The sequence below is a fragment of the Natator depressus genome, chromosome 14, assembly GCF_965152275.1.
Source record: "Natator depressus isolate rNatDep1 chromosome 14, rNatDep2.hap1, whole genome shotgun sequence".
NCBI classification, from domain to species: Eukaryota; Metazoa; Chordata; order Testudines; family Cheloniidae; genus Natator; species Natator depressus.
This window is the reverse complement of record NC_134247.1, coordinates 19,977,449-19,994,927: the sequence shown is the minus strand read 5'-3', so window position 1 is coordinate 19,994,927 and position 17,479 is coordinate 19,977,449. Positions and strand designations below refer to the sequence as shown.

Genomic DNA, 17,479 nt, shown 5'->3' with positions numbered 1-17,479 from the left:
TAAAATTGTTGCCTCTCTGTCATCACTTTCTCAGGACAATTCAGTTAATATAATTGAAAAATGGAAGCTCAAGTTAGAAGATGTGGGTATTCGGGTTGTCATTGATGGTCATGATTCACCTCAACCCCAGGGAGGTATGTTGTTTAATAGTGATTTTAAAGAATGGCTAAATAATTTGGTTTGGCAGGCACAGTTTATTGTTAGTTTAAGAATGGTCTCTGCAGTAAGATGGAATTGCTATAGAAAATCATTTTCTGGAGATCCACATTCAGAGGCACAGCCCAAATAAAGACAGAATTTGGCCCTACTTTTTGATTTTAGTGGAAGTTGTCTATACATGCAGGAAGGCGGAATATGGCTTAATATTTATGCTTTACTCAGCAAAAGTTTTTTGTTTATAATGTATTAACAATGTTGCCAACTCTTGCAATTTTATTATAAATCTGGTGATACTTGGTGGTGTTCTTAACACCCTTGGTCCTGGATACAAATGATTACATGAGTATCTCAGCTTTCATAAAAAAAAAGTAAGTTTCTAGGTTGCAGAATTGCAGAGAAAACCCTGAATATCTGAACTGAGTGTACCCAAAAGGTTTAGAAACCAGAAGGCAAAGGTAAAAAGAACTGCAAATTTATTAGTTTTTAAAATATCATGAATTTAAACCTATCTCATGTTGTTTTGCAGCCAGACTCATGATTTTTAAACACTTGGGGTTTGCAGTACTGTATACATTTAGTCAGATGCATTGGATCTTTTAATGCTGGGCAGTAATATAGTTCTTCTAGTTAATCAGTTGAACTAATTTATTTTTTCAGTATGTGTTCTTGGGAACAAAGTCTATTTTCATGTATAATGTAATTTAATTTAATTTAAAGGCTTTGTAATGGGTGGGATTTTTCCTTTTCCACAGCCTTAGTTGCAGAGAATGAAGATGCTAGGCCTGTTTTGTGTGTTAGTTCCAGTACTTGAATGACTCTAAATATGGTTACATTTAGATCCAAGTCAGAAATAAAAAAGTTGCTCTGAAATAGTCATAATTGGCTGGTAAACGACAGATTCAAGTTGTATTACCAAGGACAACTACTACAGAATGAAGATAGGCTTAGTAGGGTATGAACTGTAAAGCTTGTGAGATGAGTTTTCAACCTAGCTTTCTTTTTCTATGATGTGGAAGAAAAGACAGAGTAGTTGCTTTCATGAGAAGGGGCAGAGGCCTGAGGAGGAACAGAACAAAATACCTTTTAATAAATGTCTTCTAAAATTTATCTGTTGATTTGTTTATTAAGAAAGTTTTAACTTGTTAGTTAGGAATTCCATCTAATTTCACTAACCGTACGACTATAGCAGGGGTGAGCAAACTTTTTGGCCCGAGGGCCACGTCGGGGTTGCGAAACGGAATGGAGGGCAGGGTAGGGAAGGCTGTACCTCTGCAAACAGCCTGGCCCCTGCCCCATATCTGCCCCCTCCCACTTCCTGCCCCTTGACTGCCCCCCTCAGAGCCCCTGACCCATCCCAACCCCCCCGTTCCTTGTCCCCTGACTGCCCCCTCCCGGAACCCCCCACCCCAACCATCCCCTGGGACCTCACCCCCATCCAACCCCCCTTGCTCCCTGTCCCCTGACTGCCCCGACCCCTGTCCACACCCCCGCCCCTTGACAGGCGCCCCGACCCATCCAACACCCCACTCCTTGTCCCCTGACCAGGACCCCCAAGACCCCCATCCCTAACTGCCCCCCCAGGACCCTCCCTCCCACCCCCCCAGTTCCTGTCCCCTCCTCCCGGGAGCCCCTGGGATCCCACCCCGTATCCAGTCCCCTCCTCCTGCCGCTTCTTGTCTCCTGACCAAGCCACCTGAACTTCCACCCCATCCAACCGCCCCCTGACTATCCCCCGGGACCCCTTGCCCCTTATCCAACCCCCCCTCCCCCTGCCCCCTTACCATGCTGCTCAGAGCGTCAGGACAGACTTATTGGAAAGCCTGGGAGGTGGGCTGGTGGAAGCCGTGCTGCCTGCACGGCTGCAAGGGAAGAGGGACAGCAGGGGAGGAGCCAGGGGCTAGCCTCCCTGGCCGGGAGCTCAGGGGCTGGGTAGGACGGTCCCGTGGGCCGTAGTTTGCCCACCTCTGGTCTATAGCCTGTAGTGTAAACCTTTATAAGGGTACCGTGTGTTCTCCGATTGATCTTCTTGTTTATCTGTCATCATTCTTAACATGAATTAAATGTACATATTGAATAGGTGGGGAAGCAGTCTCCTAGTAGTTTGTTTTTCTTTTACTCATACTGTTTTTTCACAGTTCATTTTTTGCAGACAGTCTTGCTCAAAATATAAGACTACAACAAAAAGTATGTTGCTGTGTGAGGCTTTTGGTGTACAGTAGAATCAAAGTTTGCTTAGCTTATCAAATACAGTTTTTAAAATTTCTGACTAATAATTTTAAATAAAGTTAAGAATAAAATCCTCCTCAGGATTCCAGTTCATTGATAATATTTTCAAGATACATCTCTAATTTTCACATTTGCTGAAGAGGTTCTGCACTGCTTAGTTTGTGGTGTTAAAATCCTAACATCGGCATCCACCCCCTTCCCTGTTACCCATATGCTCCCAGGATACATCACAGTTGGAAATTAAAAGACTGTAGCTTTATTTACCACAGACTGATGTTGTACAGTGTTTTTAATAGAGCATTTACCCCAGTAGTGAAGTATTCAGTAGATATATAATTCATTCCTTTTGTATGTGGGCAGCCTTCTAGGTCAGCAGTCAACATCCAACTTTGTTGAGTTGGTAAAAATTGCCATTGGTTATTTGCATGGTAAACAGTAATGCCTTCCTCCCCCATTAATATAATTCTTAACTGGGTTTTCTTCCCTTTCCATTCTCATGTGCGATGAGTTAGCCACACTACTCTCCAAAGATACTTGGTGACAAAACAAACTAGAGTTTTAAAAACATCCCTATTTCATTGCATCTGTATACTCTATTAGCTTTGCAATTTGTGTGTTCTGTTTGAAGAGATCCAGATACTGCTTAAGAAAGAAGCAAAGTAATCCCATCTAATTATGCTGTATTTAAATGTAAACCTTAATCACATCACCTGCAGATGTATCGCTCAGCCCTTCCATCATTGTAGAATGAGACATTGATCCCTGCAATGCAGCTCACATCATTGTTACTCTTCTTGTCTTCCCCTCTCACCTTTCTCTGTCTATTCCCTCTTCTGTGCTCCACCCAGCTATGTATAACTTTGCTCCACCCAGCTCCATGTATAACTGTGCTCATGCTGTTCTCACACTGGCAGTTCACTTCTCTTTCTGATCTCTTCTTCAGTCTGAGCAGAGAACAAAGTGGAAGACTGGTCAGAAGAGCAGAGAGGAGGATGGTGTGCTGATAGTCTCTGTAGGAGCTGTATAGGCAACACCCGTGGATAGGGATAGGGGACAGAAAATTGACCTTAAACAAATGTCCTGCAATATACCAGTAATTTGAGAGGCATAATTTTGGAAAATCTTGAAACAATACTCTGGGTCAGTTTCTACTTTCTTTGATGAAGCAACCTGTTTGCAGCCCAAAAGAAACCTGTACTCATTCTAGGTGATACAGTCCCATTCAAGAAAGGCCTAATTTTATTTCAGGTAATTTTTAATTTCCTCTTCACAAACATTTCCAAACAATTTTGGTGTCAGTATATGGAAATAAATAAAATTTTGTTTGTACACTGAATTAATCTGTGAATGACAAAAGCTCCTCTAGTTTTAGCAAACAAAACGTAATCAAAAGGTGTGTTCATGTACATCCCATTAAATAATAATAAAACAAAATACACTTGGTTTTAAAAAACAGATTATTATGTAGGAGTCAATGTGAGATCACTCTTCATATAAGGACCTCTCTTGTTTTAGACGTTGTTACATTTGGGGAGCCAGGGTAGGTTGAAATCTTTATTATGCTTTTGTCTTCAGTGATTTATTTTGGTATGTTTATGAGTAATTACAATTGGAAGGAATATTTCCTGTGAAAGAAGCCCCAACACAGAAACAATGTGGCAGTCGGTATTCAAGTCTTGGACTATTTATATGGGATTAAAATTCATTTCTGATTCTTTTCGATCATGTAAAAGAAAGGGGGGGGGGAACTAAAAAAGAAAGGGTCACTGGCTTTAAAAAAAATCCTTTTTCTTTCCAAGAGCAAGGAATGTTAATATCTCACTGAGGCTTAAGTTTTTACTGTTGTGACCATAGTAACAGGCTCTTTTCACCAAGTAAGCAGGCCTTACAAAAGAGACTTCTGGCACAAACATTTGATTTTCTTCAGTACAGTAATATTGAAGCAAATTCTTTGCTTATGCCAAACACAGGATTCATTGTGAGAAACCAATTTTCAATATCTAGTTTCCCCAGGGAGTTAAATCTCTTCTTAAATCACAAAATTAACATACCTTTTTTATTCTTAAGACACTGTTGTTATAAGTAACTGTTTAATAAAATTCCAGACATGTGTTTTAATCTAGAAAAAATATTTTATACCTTTTTTGACATAACATTTTATACTTCAAATTTTCCCCCCTAAAACATTCGATTTAAAAGCAGTATCTTAAAGATTTTGGAAAGTTCCTTATCTGTGAATCTTTTAACTTTCATCTTGAAGTTGAGTCACCTTGCCTTTTTTTTTCTTGATCACTGCTTCCTTGGACTTCACTCATTTTACAGTGATGACTGTTGAAATATCATGTTAATAGTGAGTGAAATATGTATATAGGCTTAGTTACAGCTGATCCTGGTAGAATAGGTATTGATCCAGTGCAGGGATTATGAGTGCAAGGTCAACTCCATCCTACTCTTTTTCCCTTTCCCTTAGGAGGCAACTGTTCAAAACTATGGATTCTCCTGTTTGGCATGTCCAAACTTGCTAATTTGCTTTAGCTGTTTCTTACTGAAGCTGTGGATGCCAGAAATTCAACTCTAGTCTTGTGAGAGCTGTTGAATTTACCAACTGGTTTAGTCGTATGAATTACTCTTACATATAAAAGGTATTAAAAACAACTCATTTAGGTCTAACCTTGAGTGCTACTGTGCTGTTGGTGGTTGGGCCAAAGTGCTCCCAGGAGGTAGTGGAAAATGCAGACAGGAAATAATCTCTTTGCTTTGAATTCTCAGGAAGAATGATGAAGGACTTATCTGTACTGTACTATAACTGACTTATGGAAGTCAGTTACAGTACAGTACAGATGTTATAGTACAGTACAGTCAGAGTACAACAGTTGTTCCTTGATTTACTTTCAGTATGAATCTGTCTGTATTACTAGTTCAGAGCTCTAGCCTGGTTAGGGAACATGCTTAAGGTCCCATAGAAAGTAATTTCTGTAAATACGGATCAAGGATCTTTATTAGAATTAGATGAGGTATTATCCTTAAAGATACTCTGTATCTGTGCTTCACTTTAAAGCTTCCCCACCCTTGCCATTACTGTCTGCCTGCTGTAGATTTAAAGATATACTACACATATCTTCTAGACTATACAGTGGAATAATCTAGTAACCTGGTCAGGTGACAACCATCTTGTAACAAGGTTCCTGACTTAGCTGCACTTGTGGCATAGTCGGGGCCTAAATTACAGGTATAGTATTAAATAGGACTCGTAAGGTTTTTCAGATTAAATTAGGTGCCCTTGTGCTTGCCTCCTGCAGAACAATCTGTAGAAGGAGGAAAAGTATAGGTACCAGGCTGTTAACTTAGGCCTTGTCTACACTGGAAAGTCACACCAGTTTAACTGAATTGGTTAAAATCACTCTTTAAGTTAACCAGTGCAGCTTTCTCATGTAGACAACATCTTAGATATTAACTCCTGGAGTTGTCACCACATTTAGCCCTTTGGGGAAAGGGTTTGTAAATGCTCAGAGAAGGGCATGCAACTTTGAAACCCTATGGACTCTAATGAGGTATGGAAGATCCAGTGCTATTCTTGTATCTTTCAGGGCATGCATGTTAAGCACTCCTGTGCTGTTCCTCGTCCTTTGTCTTCCACTTAAGAGAGAATGCACTGAAAAGCCATGCTGTCCTTTTTTCTTCTGCCTTTTCTTTTCTAGGGGATGGTAGAATTGGTGGAGGGGGGTTAAGGATGACTACACCAGCTGTTTGGCATGGCTTGCTTCTTGGCTTCGCCTCTTTTTTTAAATAGTTTTGCTTATTAGTAGGACTTCTCTTCATGTACAAGTGACTTTTAAATAGATTTAGTTAATCCGGTGCAATAGGCTGGGTGAACACTTTTAATTCAGTTTTAAACAGGCTTAAAATTTGCTTTAATTTCATTCCATTAGGAATAGATTTAAGCTAAACTGAAATAAGACACTCATAAACAGAAATAGGAGTATCCACACAGGTTTTCAGTGGATTAACTAAACTGCTGAAAGTTTTTGTGTTGACAAGGCCTTAGTAAAAATCATTGTACGCTTTTAGAAACAGCCTGGGTCTCCTCTCTTAGAGCTGCACTGTTAAGGTGGGCACAATGGATCCATGATATCAGCATTATAATTTGACGACACTTTTGTGTGTGTCTGTGTTCCCATGGAGAGGTTTCCATGTAAGCATTCCATATTTATACTCATTGTAACTGTATGCCTTTTGATTTGCTCCCCTCAGCACTCCATGTAGCTCTAGATAAAGAGAATAACCAATATTATATTATTTCCTGTTGAGAGAGAGGGGCAGTCTGTCTAAAATAGTCTCTGCAGCACTGGAAAATTTTCTGTTTATTACAGAACAGGCAGAGTAGTACTCTGCAGGCTTTTTTCTCTTATGCCTTGCTGCAGTCCTCTAAAGGGCCCACGCCACAGGCCAAAAAGATTGGCTGGTCTGCAAATTCTTGCCCTTTTGATTTTTTTGTCTATGATTTACATTAGAATAGCATCTAGAGGGCCCAGATGAGGATTGAGGCCCTGTTGTGTGAAGGTTTGTACAAACACAGTAAAAGTCAGTCCATGGTCTAAAGAACTTGCAGTATTGGTTAATGACAAAAGGCAGATGAAACAATAGGTGGGAATGGGGGAGGGAGGACAATGTAACAGTAATACCAGAGTGTTTTAGCATAGACTAGATGTGAATACAGTGTACACTTGATGTAGCTCAGCATTTGCCTAGTTGTGATCAACTGGTGAAATTGCTAAATAAGGGTGATGTGTACATCTGTTCACTAAGGCCTGGACTGAGCCTACCAACCTATTTCATGTAGGCCAGCATAAAATGGTGGTTATATGAGCCATAAAGTGGTGGTGATTTGTACTCATTATTAATTTGCTTCTGGGTTTGAACCAGTATTGTAGATTGACCAGCGTTTTAAACTAGTATGGTGAAAGTCCATTACAGTCCCCATAGGTAGAGAGTACACTATCCATGCTCAATCCTACTTAAGACAAGGAAGATTATGAAAACTGTGGCTATTGAATTTTTTAATTTCTAATGAATACAACTGTAGTTTAAATTAAAAAAATCCCTGAGCATTTTTTTAACCCTTTACTGAAGAATCTAAAGAGAAGAGCACCAACATTTACACTAGTTAGGAAAAAATAAGTGTTATCTTTTTCTTCAGAGCATAAGATGATCACCAGTTGGAGTCAGTAAGAAATGTTCCTCATGATATGCTACTGTATATGCCTTCTTCTTAAGCATCTGCCATTGGCTGTTGTTGGAGGAAGATTACTGGCCTAGACAGATTAGTAATCTTTTCCAGTGTGTCAATTTTTATTATTTTAGGGTAAAGACCGCTAGAGCAGAGGTTCTCAACCAGGGATCTGGGACCCCCTGGGGGTGTGGGGGGACAGTGAGCAGGTTTCAGGGGTTCCACCAAAATAAACCAGAGAGCAGGTCCAGCGTTAGACTCACTGGGGCCCAGGGCACAAAGCCCAAACCCGAGCAACTTAGCTTTGCGAGGCTCCCTGTGATGTGAGGCCCTGGACAATTGCTCTGCTTGCTACCCCTAACACTGGCCCTGGCTGTTAATCTACTGAAAAACAGTTGTGGCACTAGTGGGCCATGGAATTTTTATAGCATGTTAGGGGTGGGGGGACCTCAGAAGGAAAAAGGTTGAGAACCCCTTCTCTAGAGCAGAGTGTACATAGACAAAAAGGAAGCACCCATGTAAAATATGTAGTCAAGTTTGCATCCGAAGCTTTTCATTAAAAACAAATGTTTCTCTGCAGTCCTCTTGGTTTTCAACTTGAATAACAACCCCACACCCCCCAGAAAATTCAAACCCCTCAAAGAGTCAGATTCCTGGTTGTCCATTTGCTATTCAGAACTGCAAATTACTGTACAGAATATCCTCACCAAATCTTGAGGAAGTCACTTACACCCATAAAGGCAAAGAGTGGAGTGTCACATATTTTTCTTCCTTTAGTTTCCCTATCCTGAAGAAATATATTTTTACACACATTGGTTGACGGTCGACCATTTGGTCATCTAAACACTATAAAATATGTAATTTACAGGTGGGAAAAAAAGATTGCCCCACTGTTACTACCTGAGTGCCCGTGGCTTGTAATTATGGAGCTGTATTGTTAGCACTAGTAGAGCTGCAGTCTTTTCCATCAGACTAAAGAGGGACGAAATCTACTTTAAAATGGAATGCTTCTCAAAGTAAAGGAAGCCATTCCAGAAATAGAAGGCCCAGAAGGAGGAGTGTAGGCATGAAGGACTTGGACGAAACCATGGGCTCATTAAAGGTGGAGAGATCAGAATGAGGGGGATTGCATTCAGGAGTTTGTTTTTCATAGATGTTTTGTGCTTTTAAAGAGTAAAGTTGTGTGTGTTTAAGAAATTCCTTTGCTTTGCTTTTTGTCTCCTCCCTTTATGCCCTTAGAGGGATTAACTAGAAACCTGAGCACTCACTGCCAGGTGGTCTCAGGGGAATGCATTCAAGCAATTGGGGGCTTGGGTGGGCTGAGAGCTGAGCCCAGGCTTCCAGCGTCTAGGTGACCAGACTGCAGGATCCCACTGCTCAAGAATGATTTCAGACATGGGGCCTGTGCCTGAGGAGTGTGCCTGAGGAGTGCACCTGAAGGACCCAGAGCCAGGAACAGTGATCAATCACTTCCCAGACCCAGAGATCTTAGCAGCATGTGAGATGCAGTGTTTGGATCACATCACAACAGACTGGTGTTGTTGAGAGCAGGACTGGACCAGGTAGCCACAATACTTCAAAGATTCCTGTTTAAGGCATGTAAAACAAAACATTTTTCATGATAACATAGATCACCACTTGTGTGTCTCATTTAATCTTGACTACAGTATAAGTTAAAAAATGTTGCGATGAAAATAATTCTAAAGTTATGTGAAACATTATCTCTTTACTTTCTCTTTAGTTGGCTTTGCTAAAAACCAAGCAGTAATACAGAGTTCAGGGACCTACCTCTGCTTTCTGGATTCTGTAAGTTAACTCTTTACATTTTATTTAGTTTTGTCAACAAAACACTTAGATTGTTTTTAATATGGTGGTTGATTTTTCTTAAGTCAAGTTGTTTAAATGTGTTTCACACATGTTAAGTACTAATTCCAACTTTGTATTAATCTTTCAACCTTGTATATAGCTGCAGACTTTTTTACCTTCTGCTCTGATCCCATTTGATCTCACAAGCTGCTGTAAACAAGGCTGAGTCAGCTCAATATTTAGGCATTCTGCAGGAGAGATGCTATTGATGATTCAGTAAGACTGAATTTGAGTTGGAACTGAACCAGGCCTTTGTGTAGTGATGGGGCACTATGCTGCTGCTGGAAGTCCAGTTTTTTGGATACAGTGTAAAATCAAAGTCCTGATTGCTTGTGGTCTTTATAAAAAGTGTCATGAGATCTTTTAAGAATGGAGATGTTAATGCTAGAGTCCTGGCTAGATTTTTAACTCAAGTAATCACATTCTGATTCTATAAATTCCTCTTGCAATATCAATTGGATGCAGTATTTTTTAAAAATGTCCTATATTGATCTCTTGATGCTAAACATTATTAAACAGCTGATATGTTTTACATTTGTTCATGGTCCAAGGAGTCTGCCAGTGATTTCTTGTCTCTGCCTTCCCATTCAAGAACTAAGTGTGGAATATGTTTTGCTGGCAGTTTCCTGCTTGACTAGTTGAAATATTGCTAATGCCATTTAGTGCTGTATTTGGTGACATAGTTACATGTTGCCTTTTTAATTTAATTTCATTATATTAAGGTTTTTCTAATTTCCTACCTAAATAGATTTTTTTTTTTAAAGGAGTGTGGTACTTGAGGAAGGTTGTGGAAAGTGACTTTTCAGAATGTGCATGTCAAATACCACACATACAGTCCAGAGGTGACAGTTTGAGCATTCGGAGTTATAGATCTTATATGAATCCTTGGGTGTTTGGAAATCTCACTTCATTCACATAGCACAAAGTTATTCATTTCAGTAGCTTGTACCCAAGTACAGTGCAAAAGTGTGTTTACCAGGTCTCAGTGTTAGTTTCCTAACCGTTTCATTCGGAAGCAAATGTTAAAAAAGTAAGTCTGAGGAGATAAGTTCAGTGTTCTAGATTTTGTTCGCTTACTAAACAACATCGTGTTTTAAGCAGGTTATAGATGTTTCATGTAAATTGTGCCTATGAAGTGAGTGACTAAGGCCTTCATCCTGCATGATTGCAGTCAATGGGCGTTTTCCAATTGATTTTAGTGGGCTTATGATCAGGCTCCATTTGTATGAATGTGGGCAGGTTCAATGCAAACTGCCCCAGGCATAACCAAATCTTACCCATCGTAACTCCTGTGAGTAGTTCCATGAATTTGAGTCCTACTGATTTTTGGGGTTCAATGGCACTACTTGCATGAGTAAAGCAAGCAAGATGTGACCCAAAGTCAGTTGTTGTTTGCAAACCCCTAGGTATCCCAGCCTTAGACAATTGCTCCACATTGTGTAGCGTGGTTAAATGCTGGGGATTTAGGATGAAACCACCGCACCAATTTTTCTTGTGAGCTTAGCCAGCAAAATCCCATGTCTCCAGAAGTAAAAAGTCTGTTGCACCATGTAGCGCAATGTCACATCTCTGCAAAATACATATATATATGTGATTCATTGTGGTAAATATCAGAGGGGATTACAGACAGTAATTTCAGTACAGACAAATTTAGTTTTAAATCAGGCGATTATAAATCAGAGCATTACTTATATTTTTTATTTGACATTGAAGAGGAGAGAAACTGTGTGTGTAAATCTCTTTTAAATGTTTGAATTCTTATTTACATGTATATGTCATGTACCTTTACACTGCTGCATAATTTCCCTTCACTAGTTAGCTCTAGAGGGTAAAGTAATCTGTAGCAATCATTCACAAATATTAAGGCTGAATAATATTTTTTTCTCCCAGATGTTCTAATGGATGGTTCGGATTTGGTGGAAGATTAATTTTGAAATGAACGTGTGCTGTGTACATTCAGGACCATTGGAAGTGGTTCCAAACAAAACTTTTATTGTCCAAGCTTGAAAAATAATTGAAAATAGGTAGAGAATATTGGTTCTCTGTTTAATTTCTACATATTCACACTAACAACTAGATGTTTCAAAGGTGAAATCATTCTGAGCTAGCAAAACTCAAGTCCCTGTATACTAGAAGTTATATATCAAATATGTTATTAAAGATAATGTTCTGCTATTTTTCTTTGTGGCTGCTGTTGTTGGCTAAAAAACATTAATATAGAGGGGATAAAATAATTGCAGAAACTGCTACAAAACTAGAAATTCATCAGTATTCTGTCTGACAGTAGCTACTAGATACTATGTGGTAATAACCCAAACACAGATGTTTCCAGCTATGTGACTGAGCTGTCTGTGTCTGCTTCCATATGCCCCCTCACTTCTTAGGTTCAGTTCACCAGCCCAGTATCAAGTTATTTAGAAAAGAATGTTGATATCAGGCATGTGGAATGTGCTGCATTATTGCCAAGAAATTGATTTTCAGATTTGCATTCATAGTTGCAAGTTCTGGGTTACTACAGAGCAGGTTACATAATTCATTATGCATTTGGTATATGTGAGGAGAGAATGTGTTGCTTTTTAGGATTTCTTGCTTGTGTATCTTTGAGGAAGTATTGACTCCAAAGAGAACTGTTTACTTGCTATCTCAGCTGGAGTCAAGCTGCTTATATCTCAAAGCACGAGTAGCTTTGTGATGACAGCGAATTGGGAAGAAAGCAGACAAAAGAGGATACAAGGCTCAAAATTTTCAGAATTTGATCAGCCCATTCTTGTGTTAAGTGCTGGTGGTTTGACTAAAAGCTAATATGTTTTTGTTTTCTGCTATAACCATTGTTCTTCTTCGAGTGCTTGCTCATGTCGATTCCAAGTAGGTGTGTGCGCACTGCGGGCAGTTTCCGGAAGGTTTTTCCCCTAGCGGTATCTGTCCAGTTGGTCCAGGTGCACCCTGGAGTCATGCCGTCATGGTGCCACGTATATAGTCTTGCCAACCCCCTGCCTCTTCAGTTTCTTCTTACTGCCTGTGACAGTTAGCCAGAACTTCATTTCTCTCTTGCTTCTGCAAGGGTTTCCCTAGTGGTTTTCTTGTAGTTACCTGTAAATAGTTAAAATAGTTTTTCTTATTTAGTCTTAGTGCACCCAGCGTATCAACATCAGTGTGGTGTGCACCAGCATCTATGAGGGAGACCTCGGCGCTGAGAAGGGACTCTAGCTCCAGAGACTCTCGGTACCAACAGGATTCTCTGATACAGAGGTGCCCCACCCACGGCTCAGTCAGGCACCGCTCCCAGTCTCCAGTACCCCATAAGAAACAGAAGAAGTTGGAGAGGGAGCACTTGTCCACGCCAACGTCGGGGCGAAAGGCCCTGTGACTCGTGCAGGGCCACTCAGGCACTGCACTTACGTGTCCAGAAGGAGCGGACACAGATCGGAGTAGAGGCACACAAGAATGGACCTGGGTCAGCAATTCCATAATGTGCCCTGGCCTGCGCAGTGGCAGTTACTGGTGCAGTGGCCTTTTTGGACTCCATGGACATTCCATCAAGCCCCAGGGTCTCATTCCAGGAGGTCTCAAGTCAGTGATCTCTGAGAGCCGTGCACCTCCTCCGCTTCCCTTGGTGTAGAACCAACCGCACGGCACTGAACTAGCCACCGTACCAGAGGAGCCAGCACCGCGAGACCCACTTGGTGCGAAAGGTCAGGAGCAAGAACCTGTTCCCGTACCGGCCTCATCATCCTCGTCACCAGATGAAGCTGTAGCAGGATCTCTCCAGCCCCCGCATTCGAGGAGAGTAGTGTTCACTAATTGCTTTTGAGGAGAGTGGCCCAGAACCTGGTACTCCAGGTCGAAGAAGTCACCGAGTCCTCGGACCCCATGGTGGACATTCTGACTTCACTGGGCTTGTCCTGTATTGCTCTGCCACTAACTCAATGATTCAGGACACCACAAAGTCTCACAGGCAGACCCCTGCCTTGCTGCCCCTGACGGCAAAGGGGACTGAGAGGAAATATTTTGTCCCCTCTAAAGGGTTTGAATTAGAGCTGTCAAGCAATTAAAAAAATTAATCGCGAATCATGTGATTAATCGCACTGTTAAATAATAATAGAATACCATTTATTTAAATATTTTTGGATGTTTTCTATATTTTCAAATATATTGATTTCATTTACAACACAAAATACAAAGTGTACAGTGCTCGCTTTATATTTTTTATTACAAATATTAGCACTGTAAAAAACAAAAGAAATATATTTTTCAATTCACCTAATACAAGTACAGTAGTGCAATCTCTTTATCATGAAAGTTGAACTTATAAATGTAGAATTATGTACAAAAAAACCCTGCATTCAAAAATAAAACAATGGATTTCAAACCACCAGGCGATCCTCAGCAGATATAGCTTCAATTCGTGGGGAGCTATATCAAAGTTTATTGAGCTACTGCCATCAGAATCTAGGGCAGAATTCTCCACCTTGGTGGAGGAGGGGAAGCTAGTGGCACGGGCCACACTGCAGGCAGCCCTGGACGTTGCCCTTTCAGCTGTTTAGACCATGTCTTCAGCCGTGGCCATGAGAAGGAGCTCTTGTCTGCAGGCCTCAGGACTCCCAAATGAGGTCCAGCAGTCCACTCAGGATCTCCCATTCGAAGGCTCCTCCCTCTTTTTTCTGAAAAGACAGACTCACGACTACATCACCTTAAGGACTCAAGGGCCACCCTCAAGTTCCTTGGCATGCATACCCTGGCATTGCAACGAAGGCATTTTAAGCCCTAGCCCCTGCCACGCAGTTCGCTGTTCCCTGCCAATGCACTAGGACTGCCTACTTGGCTAAGTGGAGTACTTCTCCCATGCACTCATCAGTACCCTTTATCTTGGACTATCTGTTGAACCTGAAGCAACAGCGTCTGTCAGTGTCATCAATAAAGGTTCAACTGGCTGCCAGTTCTGCTTTTCAGCCAGGGGTTGCAGGCTGATCAGCCTTCCTTAACCCAATGATTGGCCGCTTTTTAAAGGACTGGACAGAGTATATCCTCAAATTCAACAACCAATCCCTGCATGGGACCTTAACTTGGTGTTTTCAAGACTGATGGGGGCCTCCCTTTCGAGAACCTAGCAACATATTCGCTACTCTGCCTGTTGTGGAAAGTAGCATTCTTGGTGGCGATAACCTCATCTAGGACAGGGTCCAAGCTTAAGGCCCTAACATCCAAACCTCTATACACTATCTTCTCTATGGACAAGGTTCAGCTTTGACCTCACCCAGTCTTTCTTTCCAAAGGTTACCTCTCAGTCTCATGCCAATCATGACCTTTTTCTCCCAGTTTTTTACCCTAAGCCACACGCTAACAGCTGGGAACAAAAGCTCCGTGCTCTGGACGTTTGGCAGTCATTGGCTTTTGGTATCGAACAGATGAAGGCTTTTCGAAAATTGAGCCAGTTTTTTGTTGCAGTAGCAGATAGGATGAAGGGCCTCCTAGTGTCTTCTCAAAGAATCTCCTGGTGGATTGCTTCCTGCGTTCGAACATGCTATGACCTAGCAAAGCTGTCAGCTCCTGTACTGACAGCACACTACGCAAGGGCGCAAGCGTCCTCAGTGGCATTCCTGGCCCAGGTCCCAACACAGGAGTTCTGCAGGCCGCAACGTGGTCGTCAGTCCACACCTTCACCTCACACTACGCCATCATACAACAGGCCAGGGATGCTGCATTTGGCAGAGCAGTATTATAATCTGCGAATCAATGAACTCCGACCCCTCGTCCTAGGAAATGCTAGGGAGTCACCTACTTGGAATTGACATGAGCAAGCACTTGAAAAAGAAAAAATGGTTACCTACCTTTTTGTAACTGTTGTTCTTTGAGATGTGTTGCTCATGTCCATTCCAAGACCCACCCACCTACCCCTCTGTCAGAGCCAGCTGGCAAGAAGGAACTGAAGAGTTGGTGGTTCAGCAGGGCCCTCTGTGCAGCGCCATGATGACGGGACTCCAGAAGGAATATGAGTGTGTTCAGTTATGAACTACAGTTACTGATTACTCAACCCTTCATACTCTGTAACATATACTGTACTATCAGACTTATTTTAAACACCATTGAAAAGCTTTGTGCCAGCTACGTTGTGGTACACGATTTTTGTTTTATGTATGCTTGTTTCTTGACCAATTCAAAGACAATATTGCGTTTACTGCCAGAATGCTGCTGCTCGCTAACAATTCAAAGTGATATTATCAGGAAAGGAGGTTAAGTTTATTTACTGTACGTGAGGAGAAAGCTCAGGAATTAATGTTCCTTTATTTGAATTGGTGGCTGCTGATCTTTTCCTCTTCAATTGCCTATGATGCAAAACTGAGCATATGGCTGCATATGTTTGTTGACTGACTAGAAATAAAGGGTCAATACTAGCTACAGTACTATTAGACAGAGTGTGTTTGGGGATTTCCTCCAAAGCTCTCCATTCCCATTCTCCATCCACTGTATTGTAATTTCAATTATTTTGGTAATTTTTTAAAACCAGTGTGATTATATTGTGTTGTTTTGACAAATAAAATATGCAGAATTTTGCAGAATTTTAAAATATTGTGTGCAGAATTTTTACATTTTTGGTGCAGAATTCCCCCAGTAGTAAGTATTTTTGCTCTGTCAAATCAGTACTCTAAAGCTTAGGTAAAGAAGCAATGATCAGACTTTCTATTGTAGATTCATTTATTTTGTGGGGTTTTGTAATCTATTTACTCTCTATCCACCCAAAAAAAAAAAATCTTTGACATGTGCTAAGGCAAGCTACATTTCAAAATAGACAGAAGACAAGGTGGAAGCAATTTTAATCTCCGTTACCTGTGCAGCGATATAGAATGAGCTGTACACTGTTGCCACTACTCATAAGCATTAAAAAAGAAAGAAAGAAAGGTCAGTTGAGGGCACATTATGCATTCAATGATCTATAAAAGAATAAAATTTTTACTAAAACTTTTCAAATGTTTTTAAAATTTGAATGCTTTCATTTAGTATGTAAGAGGTTTAGCATATAATTTAAAACAATAAAAAAAGCAAACATTTAGTTCAAGTATTTAAAATACTTTCTAATAACTCGTAGGTTTATAGATGTTTTTCAGTGCCTATATGAAGTTGTTTATTTTTAAGTACATACTATGAGGAGGGTTTAATTGATTTTCCTATATGCTAATTAGGCAAATTCGAACCTTATCCCTAAATACTAAAATAAATGTAGGAGGCAAAACATAAAATACGTTAATTAAACAAGTGAAAGTAGTGGAATTTGTAGGTGACGATTTTAGCATTAACCTTTGGTTTCATTCTTAATTTAGCACTTAAAATGGAATTGTTCCTTCTGTTTTGTAATACAAGGTCAATCTTAATGAAGAATGTATTTTACATGTTGAATTGCTATGTTCAGTCAAAACATGGAGAAAAATTAAATTTTCAGGCAAATTCTTCAGCAGGTTAGCACTCTGTAGTTTAGTGTAGTCCAGGCAGATTATGTATAGATGTGGCTAAGAAATGCTTGTCATTTTGAATTTGTCCAGACTGATTTAAGAAACAAATAGTTAAACAGAGACAACTTTAAATAATGTCCTGAAGTTCAGATTTTTTGTTCTGAAGTTTTTTTTTTCCCACCAACCAGTGAAATCAAAACAAATAATTCGCTCAGTTAGCAATGTTTGTTTTGTTTTTAAGTGCAGTGTCTTGCTGTAAGGAAAACAGTTATCTGCTAAAACTGGCTTTGGATATTTAGCAGCATCTGCAATTCTTCCAAGTGTAAGAACTTGTGGAACTTGACTGAAGCAAGCCAACCCTCTGTGGAAGGGATATAGCTGATATGAGCATGAGCAGGCAGAGTGCCTGTCTGTCTGAAAGGTGATGGAGCTCACGGCCCCCCAAAGGCAGAAACACATCTGGGCTTGTTTAGAAATCCCTGTTGGCTCTTCATGTGGAATAAAGACCTTTTCATTCCCCCATCTTTCAGCAAATTGCTTCTCTGCTTAAAATGGA

At 40.5% G+C, this 17,479-nt stretch overlaps 1 protein-coding gene across 3 annotated transcripts in view; it reads left to right on the top strand.

The window, feature by feature from the left end:
• QTGAL (queuosine-tRNA galactosyltransferase) overlaps positions 1-17,479 on the top strand; it is a 304,979-nt gene that overhangs the window by 11,375 nt on the left and 276,125 nt on the right. For all 3 annotated transcript variants that reach the window (XM_074971518.1, XM_074971521.1, XM_074971520.1), the window contains exons 3-4: positions 35-134; positions 9,354-9,418. In XM_074971518.1, coding sequence (XP_074827619.1) covers positions 35-134; positions 9,354-9,418 — 165 coding nt within the window. The remainder of the gene's footprint in view (positions 1-34; positions 135-9,353; positions 9,419-17,479) is intronic.